This window comes from Sorghum bicolor, chromosome 2, assembly GCF_000003195.3.
Source record: "Sorghum bicolor cultivar BTx623 chromosome 2, Sorghum_bicolor_NCBIv3, whole genome shotgun sequence".
NCBI classification, from domain to species: Eukaryota; Viridiplantae; Streptophyta; class Magnoliopsida; order Poales; family Poaceae; genus Sorghum; species Sorghum bicolor.
The window spans coordinates 70,298,777-70,321,623 of NC_012871.2; the positions used below are offsets into that span (position 1 = coordinate 70,298,777).

Consider the following 22,847-nt stretch of genomic DNA (forward strand, 5'->3'; position numbering starts at 1 on the left):
CTAAAAAAATTATTAAGATTTCTCGTCACATCGAATCTTGCGGTACAGTTTACCTATAAATTGCAAGATGAATCTTTTAAACCTAATTAATCTATGATTAAATAATAATTCTTAAATAAAAACGAAAGTGCTACGCTACCCAAAATAAAAAAAAAGTCGGTATGATACCTAAATAGACTACCTATCTCCAATCTGAGTAGTGGAGGGCTAGAAATCTACTCCAGCAGACTACCTATTCCACTCAAGAGATTTGTTGGCTACCCAAATCTCCTTCTCCAATACCCATTCCTATTGGGTCAAGAACACTATCTAAATCTTCTCTCCCACCCACGCGCCTCTCTCTCCCATTCATGCTCTGATTGTGGGACCTAGAAGTTATCCTCTAGTAAGACAAAAATGGGCAGCTAGTTTTAGTTAGTACTGCTGAAGTTAAGAGTAAAATTTAGGTAGTATTAAAATGGGTGGCTGGACATTTAGGTAGTCTCATTTAAGCCTTGTTTAGTTCACCCAAAAACCAAAAAAATTTCAAAATTCCCTATCACATCGAATCTTTTGGCACATGCATGAAGCATTAAATATAGACGAAAATAAAAACTAATTGCACAGTATAAATCGCGAGACGAATCTTTTAATTCTAGTTAGTCCATAATTAGACAATATTTACTACTCCCTCCGTTCCAAATTATAAGTCATTCCAAGAATCTTGGAGAGTCAAAACATTTTCAAGTTTGACCAAAAATATAAAGAGAAATATAAAGATTTATGTCATAAAATAGGTACACTATTAAAATATAACTAATAAAGAATCTAACGATACTTGGTTGGTACTAAAAATATTATTATTTTGCTATATAAATTTGGTCAAACTTAAAAAACTTTGACTCTCCAAGATTCTTGGAATGACTTATAATTTGGGACGGAGAGAGTATAAACAAACGAAAATATTAGAATAGCGAAATCCAAAAATTTTTCACATCTAAACAACGTCTAAGTGCAAATGCTCTAAACAAGGCCTGAGTGCAAGGTGTCACCCAACTTGGCAGCCTGGGCCCGGGCTGCGGCATGCGGCCCTGCGAGGGGATCATCTCGCCGGAGACCGGAGTCATCTTCGACTCGCCTCCCGCCGGCCGGACACTCGAACCTCATGTCGTCCGCCGGTCTGCGGAGTTCACGCCTCCCACGGCGCACAGGCGCTCTCTCGGTGCGTCCGACGCGCCGTTCTGTCTCTCTCGCGCCGGCTCACCCGTCGCCTGGAAGTTGCAGCCGTGAGTCAGTGACTGCCTCCGCCATCAACCACCCCGCTCGAGTTGGCTCCCTCCAATCCCAGGTTTGCCTCTCATATCCTTCCAATATGCGCTTCCAATCCTTCCAGACTGCTGATAAATTTGGCATCCAACAGGTGGCGCATTGTTTGTTCTTCGTTGCAAAGAGGTATTTGGACAGATACGGTAGCGCTACACTTTTCTGAATCTATGGCTTCACACATTGGAACTAGGATGAATCTCCACCGGATATGTCCTGTTCGTCATGACACTTATCTGTGATGAAATAATGAAATTGCAGTGGCTTAACTGTCTGTTATAGGATTGTAATTTCTATAAAGGCAAAATTATAAAAATCAAATAATAGAAGTTCGTAGTTAATTACACTGCGGTAGATGAGCAATCCAGCATAATGATTGCTGAGCATTACTCTGTAGTCTGTACTCACCCAACTTGAACTTTGAAACATTGCAATGGGGTTTTACTACGAATGCTATAGCTAATTTGCAGGATTATGAGTTAATGAATTCTCCCTCCAGAAGTTGTTTTAGAAATACCAGTCTGGAGCTACGCTGGCATCTTGAATGTCCTGCAAGATTGAAGTATTTGCCGCATGGTTGGCCTGTGAACCTCATCGTCCTGAATGCTCCAGCATGCAACCTTGCATGGTCTCTCTAGCTCTTAAAAATTCACGTTATTTAGTCTGTGATCCAAAATTTCATAAATGTCACCTTCACTTATCCCTATTGTGGCTCAAACTGGCAAATACCTTATGGTTCCATTCTCCATCAAGTCTGAATTCCTTCTGCCAGGCATTATCTCAAATAGCATCATCCATAGCTGTACACATCTGCTTCTGGTGTATGGGAAGACCTCCAATCCATTCTGGTGCAAGATACCATATTGTTTTTTTTCTCTCGAACACGCAGGAGAGCCGTGTACTGTTATATTAAGAAGAAAAAATGGGCAAGAACCCTTACAAAACACACCACACCAACACAACCAAGAAACTAGGTAGACATACACGCCTGTTACCTCTCATAGTTGTCAAGGCCCTGCTAAATTGTCGATCCATAAACTTTCCGAAACCAAACTACCAAAGTCAGCCAGTTTTGGACTGAAGTCTGCATCAAGAAGTACATTTTCAGGCTTTATGCCACAAATGTATGATGCACTCCTAGCATTCATCATGGTGATAAAGTAATTCCTTTGCAACACCTAAACTAGGAATCTTGTGTTCCAATACAATATCTTCTCATCATTGAAAAGATGAGCATCTATAGATTCATTCACCATAAAGTCATACACCAACAGACTTTCGTCTCCTCTCAAGCAGAACCCACTGAGGTGGACTAGATTATTATGGTAAATTTTCCCTAAAGCCCTCATCTCTGTGTGAAAATTGTTTTCTCCGTTTTTTCATGCCTTGAAGCTTCTTGACAGCTATTAGTTTGGAATCTGGGAGCTATCCTTTGAACACTGAATCAAATCTATGTTGTCCCAGATTATCTGTGCAGTGCTGTAAAAAAAGAATAACCATAGACGATGATAGAGTCATTATGAGAAAGTCTTTTTTATCGGCCCTGTTCGGCTGGCTGAAAAAAAGGATGATGCCAATGCTGATGCTGATTTATTGTGAGAGAAAAATACTATTACATGGCTGAAAAGTAGTGCTGATAAGTATTTTGAAACATCTATGCTGAGACCACATAGTGCTGTAAAATATACTACCCAGCACTGCAATCAACACAATAAGCCTCACACGGTGTGCCTTCTTTTCACTATCTTGAATTAGAGGATCAGATGCTGCAAGACATATATAAATATCTAGACCATCATTATTACCATTGTATAATTGTTTGAAACCCCACAGTTCACTATTCCAGATATTGCACTCTTGTTTGTGCGCATATGCAATGCAAGGCTCAGGCATATATATCTGCATATTAGAGCAACTCCAACAGTTTGCTAAAACTCACTTGGCAAATTTATAGTTTTGCCAAGTCTCAAAACCAAATGCCAAGTGAAAAAAGAGGCCTTCTCCAACAGTTTGTTATTTTGGCTTGGCAAAAGAACTTGGCATCTTATGATTTTTGCCAAAATCACAAAATTAAGCCTCCAACAAGTTGGCAAAACTAGTTGGCAAATTGAGATACACGTGATGCCAAGCGATGGAGGACTTGGCATATTTGCTAAGAGCATCCCCAACCGTTTTGCAAATAAGCTTTGCATTCATGTATTTGCAAAAAAGTCTTAAAAACACTTATCCAACGGTTTGGCATTTAGACTTTGCAATTTTGTTAACTTGGCAAAAAGAGAGGAAGGATTGGCATATATGCCAAACTTGTTCACACTTGGCATTGGAAAATTGGCGCGAAGTGATTAATGCCAAACCATTGGAGATTGCCTCTTTTCACCTTTGCCATATTTTTTTTAGACTTGGCAAACTCCCTCATTTGCCAAACCAATTATGTAAAACGGTTGGGGATGCTCTAAGTGAAGAGAGAATTTTGCCAAGCTCACAAAATTGTCAAGTAGTTTTGCCAACCTGTTGGAGGCTGTTTTTTGTGGTTTTGGCGAAAATCCTAGGATGCCAAGTAATTTTAGCAAACTGTTGGAGTTGCTTATGCTTTGGACTTTTAGTTTTACTGGGTTCCGTGAAAATTTGATGTTGGTGATCTTGAAAAATGAATCTTCCTCTTTTATGTCAGTTGATTTATTTGAGTCAGCACATTGGTATTTGTTTCCGTGAAACATACTTGATTCCATGCTCGAAGATCCCAACTTCTTGAGGAAGCTGGTCTAAAACCTGGCAAGCAGAAGCATTGTTTATCAGAACCTGTCCTGCAGACTCCACAACGCCCACAAACAGAATATACATCACATAGAGCTGCAGGAAAATACCATTCTAATACCCATTCCTCTGAATCATTGGACCATGTTTGATGTTGTAGTTGACCATCAATGCTTAGAATTATTCTTTTGATTATTGACACATTCTTCATGGCCCACCTAAACTTAAGATCGCGACTGTTGTTAATGAAATCATATCTGTAGTCACTCTTACTGGCATTCCCGGGATGGATGCCTGTCCAGTTCCCAGATTGCCAGTAAACTTCTGAGTGATTCCATATTGAGACATATTGGCTCATTGTGATTAGATCTGCATGAAAGGAGAAAGGGCCTCTCCGTTCACTACCGTGTCTACTGGATGATCAAAGCTTTGCCAGAAAATATCAGAAGAGTTGTATTGATCTCTCAGGATAAGATTTCCAGTATCAAGGAAACTACAATGGTAGATCTGCTGAGCTTCCTTGTGCTATTTCATGACCATATGGGTGCTCCTAGAGAGTTGAGGACTAGATTTCCATCCATAGATATTGTAAGTTCTGGAAATGAAGCATTTGAGACAGCTATATCCCAAATGGCCACCCAAACAATAGTCATCTTAGTGATATGGCAAGTGGAGCCGGTCCAGGGGCCCACGCGGTACTGTGAACAGTACTAGATCTGATTAGATTAGATTGCTTTGGTTTGTTAGGAAAGGAATAAAATAGATTGATTCAGTTAGGATATTACTTAGGGGTCAAGTAAGTTGTTCTCTATAAAAGGGACCATCATGTATCAGTTAGAGACAAGCAAGAAGAATACTAGATAGTCCCCGAGGAAAGGTGGCTATCTGGGGTCTCTTTACTAATCCATCTATCTGTAGCCATTCCATAACACTTTGATTTAGTTCTGAACCAGATACCAGCATAAAAGTTTCCGTTATTACCTGGAGAAAGAATCCCAGCTCAAAACTCTCTTATTTTGACACTACAGTTATATCATCCGAAAGAGGTTGGGTCCTGGAGATTGTACCAGTCGCGCCAAAATGTAATTGTGCAAAGATGAAGAAAATGGGAAAAAGCAAAGGAAGGATGTGTCTTTCTGGGGAAAGCCATCACTTTGTACAAAAGTGGTGGATGTCTGGTGTTCAAGAGGTTTATGCATCAGGATACGCTGGAGAAGCAAAGTGTGCTTTGATGTCACTCGCTGTGTAGTTATTTTATTTTGGTGAAAATAGCATTTCCTTTCCAACTATGATGTGTTATGCACATTGGTAAAAGTGACGAGTTCACCTTTTTTTTAATAAAAAAAGTATGTTTTTGTAATCTGACTAATGTAAGGTGTGACTGCCATACCTGATCAGATAGTAGTATATCTTCCTTTAAGTTGCAATATTTTCTATGCCTCCAATAAGCTAGAAGATCATCAGTTAATAGTACCAACGTGATTAGTATAAACAAGGAGCCTGTTAATGTTATTAGATACATGGGACTGTCATTTCAGTGATGGTCTTTCACTTATTATGCTACTACGACTTTATTGGATGGAGTCACATGGGATTCTTAATGCATTAAACTTCTAATTACGTATCATATCTTTGGGTACCCCCATCTAATTAGTTAGTGGAAAAGCTAAAAATCTGAAGTGTGCATAACCGTAATCATGGATAAGATAATTAATCAGTAACTAGTTCCTTGTTTATTTAGTTGAGTAGAAACTGCTTTGTACCATATCTCCTAATATTTTTAGTCATGTTCCCTATGGTATCGATAGTTAGAGATAGTGGGAAACCATTGTCTGTCAAACTCAAGGAAGTTTTCTTTAAGTATGTTCTTTACCAATGTCTAAGAGATCTTGGAAGCAGTGGTTTGCTGTGTCCACCGCTGTATTCAGAAAAGGGTTTTGGGTGTTTCTCTCATTGTTCCATGCCTACAACCTACTAGCTCTTGATCTGAAGTCCAGAATAACTTGACCAAATCTTCATCACTCTCTGAATGATCCCATGACTCTACATACATCTTGAAACTACTCGATGAGCAATACTTTAAAGCATTAGCATAGTAACACCGGAACCATTGTGAGTAGTGCAAGAGTGATTTTGTCATTTATGGACACCACCCTATTTTATAATGATGACAAGCTATGACTATTCAGCCCCTGTTGGAAATAGAAAATCTTCAGTTAACAGATACATATCCAAGTTACAGATGTAGTCTTCTTCTTCTTTTTTTTTTTTTTTTTTTTTGCTCACTTAGCTGGCTATCTCATCGAAGTTGATTGATTGAGATGCTTAAGTTTTCTTATGTGCAAGGAAATAGTAACACAAATTGATGTGCACATAAATTTTTGGGGGTTACTTGCTTTTTTCTAGTATTGTATTTTTATTTTTGAAAGCAATCTCAGCCTCACTCACGAAAGAAGGATGTGCACACCCTAAACTTTTTTAGAAGCAATTAGTCAAAACATAAGTGTAGCTTCCAAACATAACAAAAGCACCTATATTCAGATTCCAGTAGACGGTGAAAAGTGAACGCAACTTGATATTTTACATTTAGTAAGAGAAAATGGGGGATCTTGCATGTGTAATGTAAATGCAACAGTAGTACCTTTCTTGTATCGGTTGACATTCTGCACTAAATTTACAGTACTGAAGCATAGCGTGATACAAAAGCTGAGCATATTAGGTTCTAATCATGTACAGCTTTACTCATACTCTTCAACTATTGCCCTAACAAATTCCAGGTTATTTGATTTATGGACTTTGGGGGTGTGAACTGCCTGAAGTAGCACTGCGCGTCTGGGAAGTTGTCGTGCTGTTCTGTGTCTGGGAAGTCTGACTTGAAGATATATCTGAAAAGAAGTTTATAACATCAGGGCTTTCGCCAAGAACTTTCAATGACCTTGGAACAGGAGGCATGTTAACGTCAAGGAATCCCTCGAGGATTTGAACAATCTGACCAGTCGTAGGTCTAGCAGTTTCGTCATCTTGGATGCACCAACAGGCAACCTTACAAGCTCTTGTGAGTTCATCAACATTTGCATCTCCATTCAGCTTGGGGTCCAACAAGGTCCGCACATCTCCTTCATGAAGCTTGCTTGCAGCCAAGGTTGGGAAAAAGGTGGATCCATGCTGTTCTCCGTGACCAGCATTTCTCTTGCCTGATATGAGTTCGAAGAGCATCATGCCATAGCTAAAGACATCTGCCTTTGCTGTTATTGCCACACCACTGATCCATTCAGGTGCAAGGTAGCCCCTTGTTCCTCTCATTGTTGTCAATACACGGCTGAACTCTCTGCCCAAGAGCTTCGCTAGACCAAAATCAGCCACTTTAGGCACAAAGGACTCATCCAAGAGTATGTTTTCTGGCTTGACATCACAGTGTATAATGCAATCCCTACATTTTTCATGCAGGTAATTTAAGCCCCTTGCTGTTCCAAGTGCTATTTGGTACCTGGTAGCCCAGCTCAGTGTTGTTGTCTCACCAGAGAATAGCTGCAGGTCCAGGGAGCCCTTTGGCATGAACTCATACACAAGCAGCCTCCGTGATCCTTCTGAGCAAAATCCAAGGAGGCGGACCAAATTAACATGCTGTATTGTGCCAATGGTGCTCACCTCAGCACGAAATTGCTTCTCCCCTTGCTGAACTCCATCGAGCCTCTTCACAGCAATGGCTGCTGAATCTGGGAGCTTCCCTTTGAACACTGAGCCAAAGGCACCTCCACCCAGCCTCTCCGAGAAGTTGTTAGTGACATGCTGCAGATCACTATACCTAAAGGCGATCATTGTGCCCCCAGCAGTCTTGGATATCCTGAGAGTTCTTTCTCGGCGGTATTTCTGAAACAAGAAGTAGGACACAATAGAAAGCAATATTAAAACTGCAGCAACTCCACCAACAACTGCACCAATGGTCACTGTGTTGCTCTTTTTGGAGTCTGGCAGTTCAGAAGCTGCAAGCCTGAGGAAGAGTGTGCCTCCTCCATTTCCGCTGTATTGATCCTGAAGGTTAATCAGATCCCCATGCCAAACAAAGCAGCCACTACTGTTATAAGTATATGCATTACAAGAGCAATTGTTCAGACAAGTCACTTGACAGTCTTGAGAGCTCGCCGCCACAGTAGTCTGAGCATTATCAGGTAGCCTCACACTTTCCATGGTATAGAACTTATCAGGCTGAGCCTGTGCAGAGCTCGAATTGGTCTGGCACTGCAGTGGTACTCTCCTTTGGCACCCGCCACTGTAATCCTGGAGGTCCCAATCACTCTGAACCTTCTGGCTGAACCCCCTGATGCAGTTGCAGAATGGCAGTGCATTGAGGTTGCAGCTACCATAGGCCCCGCAAAGTGCGTACACCTCACACTGTGTCCTTGGCTGGGACCAGAACAAGATCCATGACTGGGAGGCAGGCACCCATGTCAGCTGCTTGATCTGCCCATCCACATCGATGATGAACCTCGAGATGATGTTGTTGTCCTTCATTGAGTAGATGAAGTAGCTCTCGGTGACATTATTGATGAACTGGAAGTTATAGTTGTAACCAGAGGTCATCTCTGGCACAAGGCTAAAGATGTTTCCATTCCAAGGACCACTGGTCCAGTATGTTATGGAATCATTCCACTGAATGAAGTATTGTGTCGTGCCTCTTGGATCCAACTCCAGTGAGAACGGCCCAGGTAAGGGGTTGGCAGTGTTACTCCATGGAACAAGCCGCTGGCTCACACCAGTGGTCTTGTTCAGTCCAAGCTTGCCCCCAGGAAGCCAAGTGTTTGTGGGATGATCTATGCTTCGCCAGTAAACCATGGATGAATTGGTGGCATCTATGAGGTCGAGGCTACCGATGTCCTGGAGAACAGCGACGGTGGAATTGGAGCTAATACTTACGTTCGTCGACCACAGCAGGCGATTCTGGGATTGGAGGACGAGATTGCCGTCACTGCCGATGGTCAAGGCGGCAGTGGTTGGGTCAGCCACCGGCACATCGGGGTTGGCCATCCACACCGTCGTCTGCAGTTGTATGTTGCTGTACCATATGGCGATGTAGTAGTTGCTGGGATTGGAGGAGGTGGTGGTACCTTGGGGTGGGGTGTAGAAGCCCAAGGTGAACTTGTTGCCCTTAGACACAATCTTCTGCGCGCCGGACAAGGGTGTGGAGGAGTTGATGCTGTCGACGGCGGCACAGAGAAGGATCTGGCCGAGTAGGAGCGGTAGAAGGAAGAAGGCAGGAGCCATGGATGGGAGCTCGGTGGAGCAGCCAGGGCTGGGATTCTGGGGGGAGAGGAGTTTGGACTTCTGGAGTAAATTGGTTGCGGTGGTGGTAGTTGGATACAGAGGTTTTGATGGACAGCAAGGCTCCACTTCATGGACTAATGACAAAAGGTGCCGTATTTGACCTGGTGCTATGCTTTTTGACAGGTACACACCCAATGCCCTTCTATTGTGGAAAGATCGATTAACATAATTCCAATCTTGCGCTGAAAATGATTACACAAGGAGATGAATTATAGGTAAGAAGAAAGGTGTTCTTGGATTTTTATCTGCTGAAAACTCACCGGTCATTTTAATTGATTTTTGCAGGTTTTGTTGTGCTGTGGAACACGGCACACATTATTTTTATTATAGTATTTTTTTTCTTGATTCATACCTGTGAACAGAAACGCTAATATCTGTTATGTGATGCTGACCGTTGGTTGAAATTGTTTTTTAGGAAAGAATTTGAGAGCGAATGGTGTGAAGCCAGAGAAGAGGACGTGTTGCTGATTTGTTGCGGCTGGCGGGTGGCTGAAGAGCCAGAGCGCAGGGTTGACTTGGACTAGTTTAACGGCACGGTCGTTCGCGGCCAATCCTTCAGGACTTCGTCATCGTGTCCTGCTAATACTTTGCTAGGTCAGGTGCTCACGGCTGATTAGTCAATATTTGATCTGGTCACCTCCTTACTGTTGAACAATCTTGGTGTAACTGTCTTCCTGCTTTCTCTGATGAGGTCGTCTAGAATGGCACGGTCGGACGAGCCCAAAGAACACGGTGAGTACCGGACTACCGGTACCAGGGCTTTGGGTGCCTGTCTCTGTACAATGCTAATGCTGTCATTTGTCACATGATACCGGTGTCGTGCATTGTCATCGATTAAAGAGATGCTGTTTGTGAGACTGAGGCGCCGACGAATGTGTTACGTTTTAGTTTTTGGCCGTGGTCTGGTCTCTTTTGCCCTTCAACCGAGGAGATATTTGGTGGTACAGGAATACATGTACAGAGATGAGATTATTTCGCGGGCCCAACGAGTTTGGCGATTATTGACAGTCTGGTCGCAATCCTCCTTAATTTGCCTGTCAAAAGCATGTTCTCTGGGAGGAGTCTTTTCGTGCATTCAATTCTAGACCAACAAGACGTCTCCAAGAGCTAACTATTTTTTTTAAGAAAAGACAACAGCTAACTATTTGAGCATTCTTAGGCTCTGTTTAGTTTCCCACCTAAAAAATTTACATCCATCACATCAAATCTTTGAACACATACATAGAACATTAAATATAGATATAAACTAATTACACAGTTTAGTTAAAAATCACGAGACGAATCTTTTAAGCCTAGTTAGTCTATGATTAGCCTTAAGTGCTACAGTAACCCACATATGCTAATAATAGATTAATTATGCTTAATAGATTTATCTTGCAGTTTTCAGACGAGCTATGTAATTTGTTTTTTTATTAATTTCGAAAAACTCCTCCCGACATCCTTCCGACACATCTGATGTGACACCTAAAAATTTTTCATCTCCGATCTAAACAAGCCCTTATGTAGTTTAAGAATCTGAAAGAGAAATATGTGGATCTAATAATACATAAATAAAATAAGAATGTATAAAATAGTTTTTGTTTTTATATCTTAACTCTATGTAAGCTAGCTACATAGCTAGTACTATTGTGGATGCTCTTAGTTTTGGGGGAGACCTGGCATTGGTTAGGATTTAGAAGTCGTTTAAAACGACGATACGTTCTTTAAAATATAATTTAACCTCTTATTGTTATAAAAGTATTTAGAAAAAATGATATATGTATAATTTTATAAAAGTATTTTTCAAGACTATTCATATAATTTTCACATTTATAAACTCAACAATTTAAAATTTATTAATGATTTATATTTTTAATGTTTGATCCAAACCTTATTCAAAACGAGTACAGTACTTAATCGCTGAAAATCCACTAGGGATGAGGACAGCTGGACAGGTCTGCCTTGCCCTTTGCAATCAGGCATTCACAGGGAGACTGAAGACTTGAAGAGGTGACCAAGACCTTGTTTAGATGAAAAAGTTTTTGGATTTTAATATTGTAGCACTTTCATTTTTATTTGACAAACATTATTCAATCATGGAGTAACTAGGCTTAAAAGATTCGTCTCATGATTTATAGACAAACTGTGTAATTAGTTTTTATTTTCATCTATATTTAATCCTTCATGCATATGACGCAAGATTTGATGTGATGGAGAATCTTGAAAAGTTTTTGGTTTTTGGGGTGAACTAAACAAGGTCAGGTCTTGTTTAGTTCCAATTTTTTTTGGAAAATGGACACTGTAGCACTTTCGTTTATATGTGATAAATATTGTCCAATTATATACTAACTAGGCTTAAAAGATTTGTCTCGCAAATTACAGATAAACTGTGTAATTAGTTTTTATTTTCGTCAATATTTAATATTTTATGCATGTATCCAACATTCGATGTGAGTTCGGGTTTTAGGGAGGAACTAAACAAGGCCCAAGTCTGTGCATTCCACGATGAAAGGAACCTGAATTGATAAGGATCGGCCTGGTTCTGGGCCGTCGTCTCCTCCAGATGGGCCTGGTGCAGAGAGACGAACCGTTACTTTCACATTGGACCTTGTGGGCTGTGGCTTTGGGCTGGCAGCCTAGTACTGCACATGGGCTTTAGTTAAGGCTAAGAGATTTCCATTGCTCCTTGGTGAATGGTAGTTCACAATACGGTAACAATACTAGTCAGATACTCAGATTTCCTGTGGTAGAATCTATCTACTCAGGCCTTGTTTAATTCGCAAAAAATTTTAAGATTTTCTCGTCACATCGAATCTTTAGTCGTATGCATGAAGCATTAAATATAGACAAAAATAAAAACTAATTGCACAGTTTACCTATAATTTGTGAAATGAATCTTTTGAGGCTAGTTATTTTATGATTGGACAATGTTTGTTAAATAAAAACAAAAGTGCTACAGTATATGAAAACCAAAATTTTTGCAAACTAAACAAGGCCTCAGGTTTAAATTTTTGACTTAACATAACGACACAGGTACTTATATTTTTCCTGATTTATTTCAACAATGCTACTATTTCCCGTAGGCTAAATATCCGTTGTCAGTGAAACACCTTTGGTGACATTCTTAATTAACGAGATTTATTGGGTTAGTATTTTAAAGATACTCGTACAGATAAAGTAGTGTGCGTGTTCTCGTAAAAGTGAGTATATCCATATGCAAAAAATAGGCGTCTTGCATGTGTATTATGGATGGGAAAATTTAAACTAATTTATATTCCAATCCATCTCTACTTGCGTAGATTAAGATACGAGAGTGTTCAAATAATAAGGACCAGAATGTGTAGCATGACTCGGGAGGCAGAGCCGTGCCAAGCAGGCCTGAATACGACTGATGCTGAACGTGTTGTCGCGAGCCTATGGTCCCCGGCCCAACCCGTTGGTCTGTTCTCCTCCCCCAGCTTTTACCTACCTGCCCTCCCCCCTCCCGTGCCCCTGGTCGTCTCCGGCGTATCCTGCCGCCGCTCCCGGATTCACCGGCAGGCGGCAGCCACCCGTCTCCTGTCCTCGTCGTGTGTCTGTCACGGTTCACGATCGACTCCTCCCCCTCCTCAAGCGCCCCGCTGAAGTCGTCCCTCCCGCTTAGCTCGTCGCCGGCATCACCGGCCTCCTCTCAGCCCGTCGCTGGTATCTCCTTTTTCGCCCGCGCGTTCTAATCTTCCCATTTGGGCTCGTTCCCATTTTGAAATCTGCGCGGTTCTTGGAACGTTTGGATTGTCTCTGAATTGTTTTAGGGCTATTTCGATTGAAATGGTAAAACGCTCCTGTTAAGAAAAGAACAACAATAGTACCAAGGCTCGAATATATTTGATGCACCTTGTTGAGTTACGTACATGGAACAAATCTTGTCATTTCCACCCCTTCCTGCATATGTCAATAGTCCTGATATTTTCATGTTGATGTGACAGTGGGAAGTGAGAACTCATTTAGCTGTCTCTTCTAGCTGGAATACTCCAACTACGTGTTGGCAGTGTATATCTTGTTTTCTGTTTCAGCAATTAAATTGTACTTACGTAACATGCTCCTATATAAGAATGATTCTCAATCACATAGCTACCATCCATTCGAGGGGGTTCCAGTTGTTATGTATAAATTAGAGTTTATTGTATTTGATGTTCATGGTGATTGATGAGTATACTATTTCCTCTTGGAAAAGAATTTTGGTATATTCTATTCTGATATAGGGCTTTTGTACTGCAAAAATTATATGGGTTCCTGTATCCTAAATTCCTGGTATATCCATACTCTGTTGTGCAAGAATTTCATCTCCTTGTCCAGTTGTCCTAATCGTTTATCCAATTTGTTGTGTTAGCAGTACTGGCTAGCATATTCTGCTCTAGTTTGTTCAAACCTATACTTAAATGGCCTCTTCAGAAATATATATACCTGTTTTCATGGTATTTCAATTAGAATGTCAAGCAAGAAGGCCATCTTTATTGAGGAAAGAAACAACAATTATGCTGAGGTTCTGATTGCTAGTTGAACAACCTGCAGGATATATTTGATCCGTAGTCTTGGAATCAGCCTTTTAATGTTTTCTTCCTAGAGTTCTGATCTTGTATGCCATTTTACTAATGTTGATGTTCCCAGAAATAATAAAAATTCATTTACCAGTCCCATTTATACAGGTTTTGTTCTAAATGGAGCTCTCCAATTACATATTGGCAGCACTTATTTCATTTTCTCAATTGAATTTATTTGCAAACCTATATCAAAATGAATCTAAACTGTTAGAGATAAGGGTGTGGCAGCCCCTGCACTGTTGCCTGGTGCTCTCCTTCTGGGCCTATCGCCCCTATTGGGCCCATACACCCTATATGGCTATGATAGATAGATTTATCTCTAATAGGTAAAGTTCACCGTTGATTGGTTCTATTTCTATAAACCCTAGGTCATCCTTGCCTATATATGTGTATCATATCTTCTACAATCAATCTATTGTCTTTGTGCCTATTCCAGTTACATAAACCAATATAGTTATCAGTGATTAAAAAAAAACATTATAACGTAGAGTTGATCGTGTCCTGAGTTTGTGGTTGAATATGATATTTTTTTCATGGGCTGTGTTATGGACTCGTGATCACCTTGTCCTGATGGTTTGTCCATATGATATGGTAGGATGTTCAAGTTGTGCCACCATATTCTTCTTGGGGCCGTTTATGCCCTGTGCTTAAATGGTCTCTTTAGAAATTTATACGCACCCCCTATAGTTATGGCATTTCTGAAATATTGAAGGTGGCAACGATGGTTTTCTTTTTATGTGTGTAGGGGTACACTAGGAGCTAGTGTAAACAGGTCGTTCAAAAGGACAGAAAAGTGTGAGCTATTTTAAATGGCTTCAAAGCTCCAGGCCCTTTGGAACCATCCTGCTGGCCCCAAAACCAGTTAATTATATTCTCATCTTTTGCTTTTCTTTTGTATCCATGATCAATTGCATTTATATTTCCTTAATCTTATTTCGTCGTTTCTGATTGTGGCTGTCTGCTTTGCTCTCATTACACACACTTACAGACTATATAATTATTGTTCTAGACTTCAAGCTAGCTTATATATATTTCTTGGCATTCCTTAAATGCATTATTAGTTACTGAATCTTGAATTTATCCTTATACTAGTCTGGACTGAAGAAAGTGCGCATTTGATGTAAACCATGGAACAATTTATGCAGCCTATATAATTTGCAGTTCCTTACTAGGAATGGGATGCATATATCAGATGCTGCATTTGACTAGCTATGCTTTTGCATCTCCTGTGACTTCAATCAAAGCTTCCCTACTGCAGTTCATTTCTGGGCTCCTACATTTAAATGGGGTATCAGCATCGCCAATGTTGCAGACTTTGCAAAACCACCTGAAAAGATATCCTATCCTCAGCAAGTTGGTATGTATAACCTTTCCTATTGATTCATCTTTTTTTTCTTGACTTTCGGATAGTGGAATTACAAGACCACTACTTTTTCCTCATGCGATGTTAGTATCCTTATTTTGTTGTATTGCTTATAGCTGTGGCTTGCACTGGGATCATTTGGTCACGCTACAGCTTGGTTATCACACCAGTAAGCCCTCTTGTGTAAATGCACAATCCTTTGTGACTGTTCTGCTCTGAAACCTGTGAAGCGATGTAGAGTATATCTTCTTTGAAAAAAATCAGCTTTTAAACCTACACCTTTCTTACTGCAGTGGCATCGATTTAGTTATATAATTCTTCTAGCAATGTAATCATATTGTACTTTTCTAATCATCAGTGAACTATTCTGTTGATGCAAAGATGCTAATTGTATCTACTTTCTCTAGCTCTCCTGTTCCCCCTAACTATGCAGTCTTCATGTCAGAAAAGGACAAATAGCTTACAGTAATGAACAGAAAGTTGAAAATAGTTGCATTGTACTAATTCTTTGTCTGCCTCCTTTAATAATCAGTAAGCCATCCTGGATTTTATGAGCAATCATACTTCTGTAAGGTTAACTGGGTTTTGATTATAAGAAGTTGCCATGTTGGTTCCTTTCTTTGTTGCTCATCTTGCTTCATAATCTTATGAAATTGCAGAAAAACTGGAACCTGTTCAGTGTTAATGTTGCAATGGCCAGTACAGGCTTGTATCAGCTTTCACGCAAAATAAGGTTTGCTATGAAACCAAGCCGTGTCTCCTCTTTTACTGTTCAAACTCATGACGAGTAAGACAAGCAATGATTCATGTTGGCTGCCTTTGCAGGCAAGACTACTTTTCTGATGAGAAGGAAACCGCCGCGTCGCACGAAGGATGATGACGCACTGCATTGCACGAAGGATGATGACGACAAACAAGAATGATCGATTGAGGGGAGGACCATACAGATTGGAGTCAGTCCCAATTCATTATGGATTTTAGATGTCATTTTATCAAATATAGGAACCCGTTCCTTACTTCCCTGTTCCCTTTGCATTCATGAACGGTGCAAAATTTCAACCAAGAAGGTAGTAGGAAGGAACCATAGTAATAATCTTCCATACACATAATGCAGATACAAGAAATAATGCTCTAAGCTTTCTCTGTTTCTTTACATGTTGTTCAAGCCAATCCACATTTTGGAACACTTGGTTTTTCGCCGAGCCAACTCTTGCAACACATCGTGATGCATCTCTGTCCATTTCCCATCTGGAGCTACTCCTTATTGTCATGAACATGCATAAGCTAGACTTTTTTCTTTGCCATTCAATCGGCATGGCCAATCGGTCACGTACTCATATCTGTGGTGGACTGGTGGTGGTTGCGGGCTCGTCGGCTATGGACTACTAGTAGTAGGATAAGGGTGGCCTCTTTTTTTTTTTTTTTGACATCATATAAGGGTGGCCTTTAACCTGTATTACTACTACAGGAGGTAAAGCAGTAATGGTGACCTGAGAGGACACCAGGGTTGACGGTTTCAGACAATGATGATGCATACAGCCTACTTGGTTCTATCGCGGTGTCATGCTTCTATGAAACTGATGATGAAACGCGATGCTCCTCGGTCTGTTTCCAGGTTTGTTCCATTGCTGTTCATACTACTGTGGCTGTTTGGCTCCAAGCTCCTGCAGCGATAAGAGGCTGGCGGTGGAGTTGTACGTGTCGATTTTCAGTTCAAGGCAGGCGAGTACAGAGTTTTGTATGTGTTTTCAACTTTCAAGTTTTGGCTCGTCTGATGAATATGATGCCCTGCGGTGCCTGCTGCCTGCCTTTCCCGACACGACACGAGGAAAACGCATGCCCGCCGCCGCCGCTTGGCCTCCCTCCCTTTTCTTCGACTCTCCCCACCACCGGCACCCGAACGCGCCGCGGCGGGGCAACTTGTCTTGTGTGTTTGTCTGTTGGTCACTCACACCTGTGAACGCGGCCTGCTACGTACACGGCGGACCGCGTGGTTAGCTACCGCGTTCATGGCCGTCCGATCCCGTGCGGAATACCAACGAGCAATTCGGCTGGTTGCCAATTTTCCTGCTAGTTCACTACTACTAACCCGATGTGTTTCTGCTTTTTCTTTGGTGTGTGTGGAGCAAAGTACGTAGGAGCTTGATGCGATGTATAGTGACAGCCACGACAATGGGGAAAGCCTTTTTGTGCTCGAGAATGCATGCCTCGTTTTCTATGAGTTAACATATCTTCGCAAAAGAAAAAGTTTAACAAGATACATATTATATTTATGATACATAATAGGTTATTATTAAAAGAGTTTCAAAATGTATTTATTTACATAAATAAAAAACTACTTTCTATAAATCTAATTAATATTAAAAGTTTGACTTCTTAACATACAAGATGACTATTTGTAATAGAGGGAGTCGTTGGGTACAATTTTGTTTCAGCGTGGGGCAATTTTCTATAGATTCGGCTTTCTAAGCAGCTTAGATATTTTGCTCAAACATTTGGTTAAAACATTTCCCACAATATAGATTAAAAAAGATAAAATACTCATATCTTTTTCTTTTCCTTTCTTTCTCTCTCCTCTCTTTTTTTCTCTCTTTATGCGCTCGCGACACCTCCCCTCTATACGGCTTCCTTTGGCCGCTTCGACAGACATAGGCCAGCCTTGGCTCCTAGCAGGAGGAAGCCACAATTTCTAGCTCCTTATGCCACCTCTGTCTCCTCTCATCCCGTTTGGTTGGGGGAAGAGGTGAAGCTATCTATAAAGCTATTGAAAAAACACACTACGAAGTGGTGTCTTAATTTATGAGGTCGTCGTAGAAATCAACGGAAAAGCTAGCTTTATACATAGCTTTTCCGTAGAATGTAGAATCAACGGAAAAACCATGAGCGCAAATTTGGAAGGCACGGAACCAGTAGGTATGATCTTATAGCTAGCTATACATAGCAGTGTTGCTTGTTCTTTCGAATCGAATCGTCACGCGCAGTAGTCGCAACCGTCAAACACGAAACGAAACGACCTTGCTAGTTCGTTCCTCTCGTCCTTGGCGTCGTGTAGTATCTATTTTTAAAGAGAGAAAAAAAAAACCTTTCGAATCCTTCATGCATGTACAGATGTGGATAGTTAAATTTTGACCACAAGTCTTCCCATAAACGTTGTTTCCACTTTAAATACTGAGAAGCCGCCTTTCTCTCTCAAATCATATACTACTCTCTGCCGCGTCCTTTTTGAATTTAAAATTTAAAAAGAAGTGGTCTCCCACGCAAGTCCAAAAGCTTGTCCACATGTGCTGTCCACGTCCCCGTCCCCGTCCCCTGTTGTGGAATCTCGGACAGGGGCGTGTGGCTGGTAGGCGTACCGGAAACCGAGTAGCGAAAGCGAGAGTGCGAGTCCACAAGCACACAATACCCGAGCCGAGTGCAGGTGTGGTTTGCCAACACCAACACGCCCCATGCCATGAGGAGGGATTCCGAGTGCAGGTGTGGTTTGCCGCGGCCGAGTCAATCAAATAAAGGCAGTCAACCCGACGAGCCAAACGAAACGAGTACTCTCCTTAAAACTGCAGGCCACAGGGCCGCCGTCAACCATCATCACCCCGATCCATCCGGTCCCAAGACACGGGGCCGCCATGAAGCTCTTCATGTGCTTCGGCGGCGCGGCGCCTGTGGCCGACGACGAAGCGGCTGCGGAGCAGGCGGCGGCGGCTGCTCGCCGCCGGCGGCCGGAGGAGGCTGCCGTCGTTCCGGTGGAGGTGCTTGTTTCCCGGGAAGCTGCAGGCAGGCAAGAAGACGAAGAGGCCGTCATCGTCGCCGCCGCCGGCGGCCGAGGCCAAGACGAAGCGGGAGACGATGGCCATGGACGACGACTCGGGCGGCGGCCGCGTGTGTTCGGCGCGTTCACGGCGTCGTCGTCGTCCTCCTCCTCATCATCCTCGTCGCGGCTGAGCTCCGCGTCGTCGTCCTTGTACTCGTACTACTATTCCTCCCCCTGCCCCTCCGCCACGCCCGCTCGCTCCTCCGCCGCCTCGTCGTGCTCGCTGTCGCCGCCGACGGCCTCGGGGGCACTATCATCTCCGGCGGCGCTGCTGCCTGCGAGGCGGCACGCCAAGGGGACGTCGTCGCCGGCGGCCGGTGCGGCGGCCGTGGTGCTGTGCCTTTTCCTGGTGGTGTTCTGCGGCCCGGTCGGGGCCACGCTGCTCACGCCCGCCGCGCTCTACCTCTTCCCGCGGCGGTGGCCGGCGAAAGCTCATAGGGACGAAGAAGCCCTGGACTCGCTCCAGTGCGAGACGGAGGAGGAGACGTCCGTCCCAGAGCCAGAGGAAAGGTGGTCGTGGGGTACGGTAGTTCTCGCTGAGGAAGTGAGGAGAAACCACAAGTCTGACAACTGATCGCCTTCGTTTTTTCTTCCCATCTTTTTTTTTTCGTTCCGAGGATGAAGAGGGGAAGAAGCTTATTGCACTTTTGACTTTTTTTTTTGGGGGGGGTCCAAGAGTTATGTAATTACATGCCGCGGACGTACGTAGTGTAATTAATTAAAATTAGAAACGAGATGATAAGATATAGATAGTTTTGTAGCATGCTAGCTATTTTGTTTATTTAAACAGATCGTGGTGTTAAGTGTAATCAAATTTACGTTCGCAAAAAAAAAGTAATCAAATTTAAGCAAGGATGTCAGTACTAGTTTGTGTGTGATTTCTTTTGTAAGGTAAACGTCAAAGACTAAATTCATGGGTGTTGCATATATACTTGTAACTTTATTTATTTCCACCCAATTACTGCAATGGAAAGTGTTTGAGGAAAGAACGGTGGCACTTGCACACCGATGGCCCTCTGTGGGCCCTAACAAATTCTAAAATGTTTACGTGTTCCATCCACGGGAATAGGGAGAGGAAATGAAAAGGTGGCGGACCTTTGCAAATATGAAAGTATATCTGCAAATATGAAAAGGTGGTATTAAGAATGTAAGTGGAATTTAATTCTATAAAACTATTTGTAAGCATAGAATGGATGGGAGTGGTAAGCACGTGGTGTCTAGCCATTATTGATTGTTAGGGATTTAATCTTTGATGTCACAGTCCCTAAAAATCATATCCTAGTCGACGTTGAATGCGATCAATTCTTTTTGCTCTTAGGATGGCTTCAGCACAAGGTCATGAAGGATGGAACCTTCAGAGGATGGATACGAAGATGACACTAGATAATTACGAAGATGATGAGAATAACAATGATTCGGGAGACAAACTAGAGCACAACGCCAAGATGGATGATCACCTTCATCCAACAGCAAAGCACGAACAAAGCTTACGAAGATTCAAGTTGTGAAGGCTCCACTGGCAAAGATTCTCCCTCGAACGAAGCTCGTCATTGCCATGGTTGCTTGCCCGGGACCGAGGGAGGGAGGTGGGGGGTTATGCTTTTATATAGAAATGACTGAAGTGCCCTTATCAGGCCTGAAGAGTGATTACTTATAAAGAAGAGAATACCGTAGAAGTGTCAAACATCCTGTCCCTAATAGTTCCAGTGATGTACAAGGACGTACATATAAAAGCAGTGCTCGTTAACTTAATCTCAGCTTTTTGATTAATGGGGGCGTCCACTGTCCTAATGTAATGTAAACAGCCTCATGGACACGATTTGGCTTAGCTTCGTCCAGCCTTCAGGTGGTGGTTTCGGCACACGACCATTTCACTCAGATGCATATATATGCATTGATCCTATCTGCATGCAACACGTCTCTGCAGAAGAGGCTCTTGACACAACCTGTCCAAAGGTCGAAGCTAGCCGCCGCCTAGCCCAAAGAAAAGTGTACAAGCCTACAGGGGACATCGTTCCTACTGGCAGCCTGGCAACTGGAAAAGAAAAAGACGCTTTAATTTAGATGAAGCTTGGGTAATGATGCCAAGAGGCAAGAGGCCTATACGCAGCTTCTAACCATGCATAGCTTCGGTACTAAGAAATGGAGCTGGGGCCAATCTTGGCACACCATAACAAAAAGCATTATTTATTAAAAAACGTAAAAGCCCTAGACATTATCTCCTCTAGGGAGTACTAAGCTATATTGAAAAAGACGCCTGACATTTTCTAGCTTTTCAAGCCCGTCTCACTGTCCACAATATATGATTGGTTATATATATAATTTATACTACATAGCGAATTATTCAAAAAAAATATACATATATAGCACCGTGCATGAACTTATTACTTACAGTTAATATCTTTCTAACACAACTGTTTCTCAGCACACTTTTCATCGAGAAGAAAAACACAAAATTTGAGAAATACTATACAGCACTCGTGTTGGAATACGTGATTTTTTTTTTGTCTTCTCATTCTCTACCTCTCTTATTCTCCAACTCTGGTGGACTTAGAAGAAGCTGGAGAACTTTCACGACTAGGGCCAATACTATGAACCACCAACATCGGATCACATGCTAATGGATAGAAGTAATGCTAATATATAGATTTAACTGAAAAAAAACAAAGAAAATACTCTAGTATTTTTCCCACACCTAGGGCCACGGCCATATTGGCCCTAGCCTTATATCCGCCACTAGGCCGGTCCTAAAAGTCTATTAAAATAAAAGAAGTAGGGTGTTGTTATTATGTGGCTAGCTCGTGGGTGCATCACGCATGACGCGCTAAACGTGGCTTAGAAATAGGAAAACACACGGACGCGACGACTTCAATTCACGAGCGTCCATGCTACTCATCAGGGTGATCCTTGTATCGTTTTTCCTAGCTGACCTAACCTGCATGCAGGTAGAGTAAAGCAGCTGCATGCATAATGCACGTCCGTGACTACTAGCTAATCACAATAATTTTGGGCGCCTTAAGTCCATGACCATGAGGTCTCGGAGCCGCCTTTCTACATGCAATGCAAAGCGAGTGTAATTACCTAGAGGTTTCAAAAGCGTCGGAATCTTAGACGAAACATAAAAGCCATGGACGACGGGAATTGAACTTGGAACACACACGTACTGACTCAGATCTCTCTGTATTATGTTCGTAGTATAGTGGAGTCGCCGTAACCGTCAAACACGAAACTGCTATACACAGGACCGTTCCGGATCCCCTCCATACGTACCAATGCAAATATATCTTGAGGTACAATTTGACCGAATAATCTCTTCACTTCAACGTTTTCTAAAAGAGAGAAGATGCATTTATACATTGTCATTATCGCGGTGCGTGCCGAATACGTTGCGCGGCAGCTGCTGCTTTAGGCCTTGTTTAGTTCACAAATAATTTTAAAATTCCCCGTCATATCGAATTTTGTGGCACATGCATTACACAGTTTGCCTGTAATCGCGAGATGAATCTTTTGATCCTAATTAGTCTATGATTAGATAATATTTGCCACAAACAAACGAAAATGCTACAGTATTCAAAATCTAAAATTTTTGCCAACTAAACGAGGCCAATTAGAATTGAGAACAAGTAAACGAAAGTCTGAAAAGCTTGGACGACAGATGCTTTATGCTGCTAGCTTTTTTGAATTATTATGAGTGAGTTGAGAGTGAGCCTGTCACTGTCCCCAGGCCCAATGGATTCGA

The 22,847-nt window shown here is 42.1% G+C and overlaps 2 protein-coding genes and 1 long non-coding RNA gene across 4 annotated transcripts; 2 read left to right on the forward strand and 1 right to left on the reverse strand.

Annotated features, from left to right (window-relative positions):
- Positions 1,004-5,485, forward strand: LOC110432837. 2 transcript variants are annotated; one of them, XR_002450109.1, is made up of 3 exons: positions 1,004-1,327; positions 1,400-1,431; positions 5,085-5,485. It is a non-coding gene; the product is annotated as an uncharacterized LOC110432837 (long non-coding RNA). The 2 variants fall into 2 exon arrangements; XR_002450108.1 differs by lacking the exon at positions 5,085-5,485 and having other exon boundaries at positions 1,008-1,327; positions 1,400-1,581.
- LOC8056315 (G-type lectin S-receptor-like serine/threonine-protein kinase At2g19130) lies at positions 6,571-9,589 on the reverse strand. The gene has a single exon (XM_002462960.2). The coding sequence runs from the start codon at positions 9,316-9,318 to the stop codon at positions 6,844-6,846; it is 2,475 nt and encodes an 824-aa protein (XP_002463005.1). The 5' UTR covers positions 9,319-9,589; the 3' UTR covers positions 6,571-6,843.
- On the forward strand, positions 12,717-16,534 carry LOC8056316 (mitochondrial pyruvate carrier 4). The gene is made up of 6 exons (XM_002460795.2): positions 12,717-13,041; positions 14,683-14,798; positions 15,196-15,294; positions 15,417-15,469; positions 15,960-16,033; positions 16,126-16,534. Exons 2-6 carry the CDS (start codon positions 14,747-14,749, stop codon positions 16,175-16,177), a joined length of 330 nt encoding a protein of 109 aa, XP_002460840.1. The 5' UTR covers positions 12,717-13,041; positions 14,683-14,746; the 3' UTR covers positions 16,178-16,534.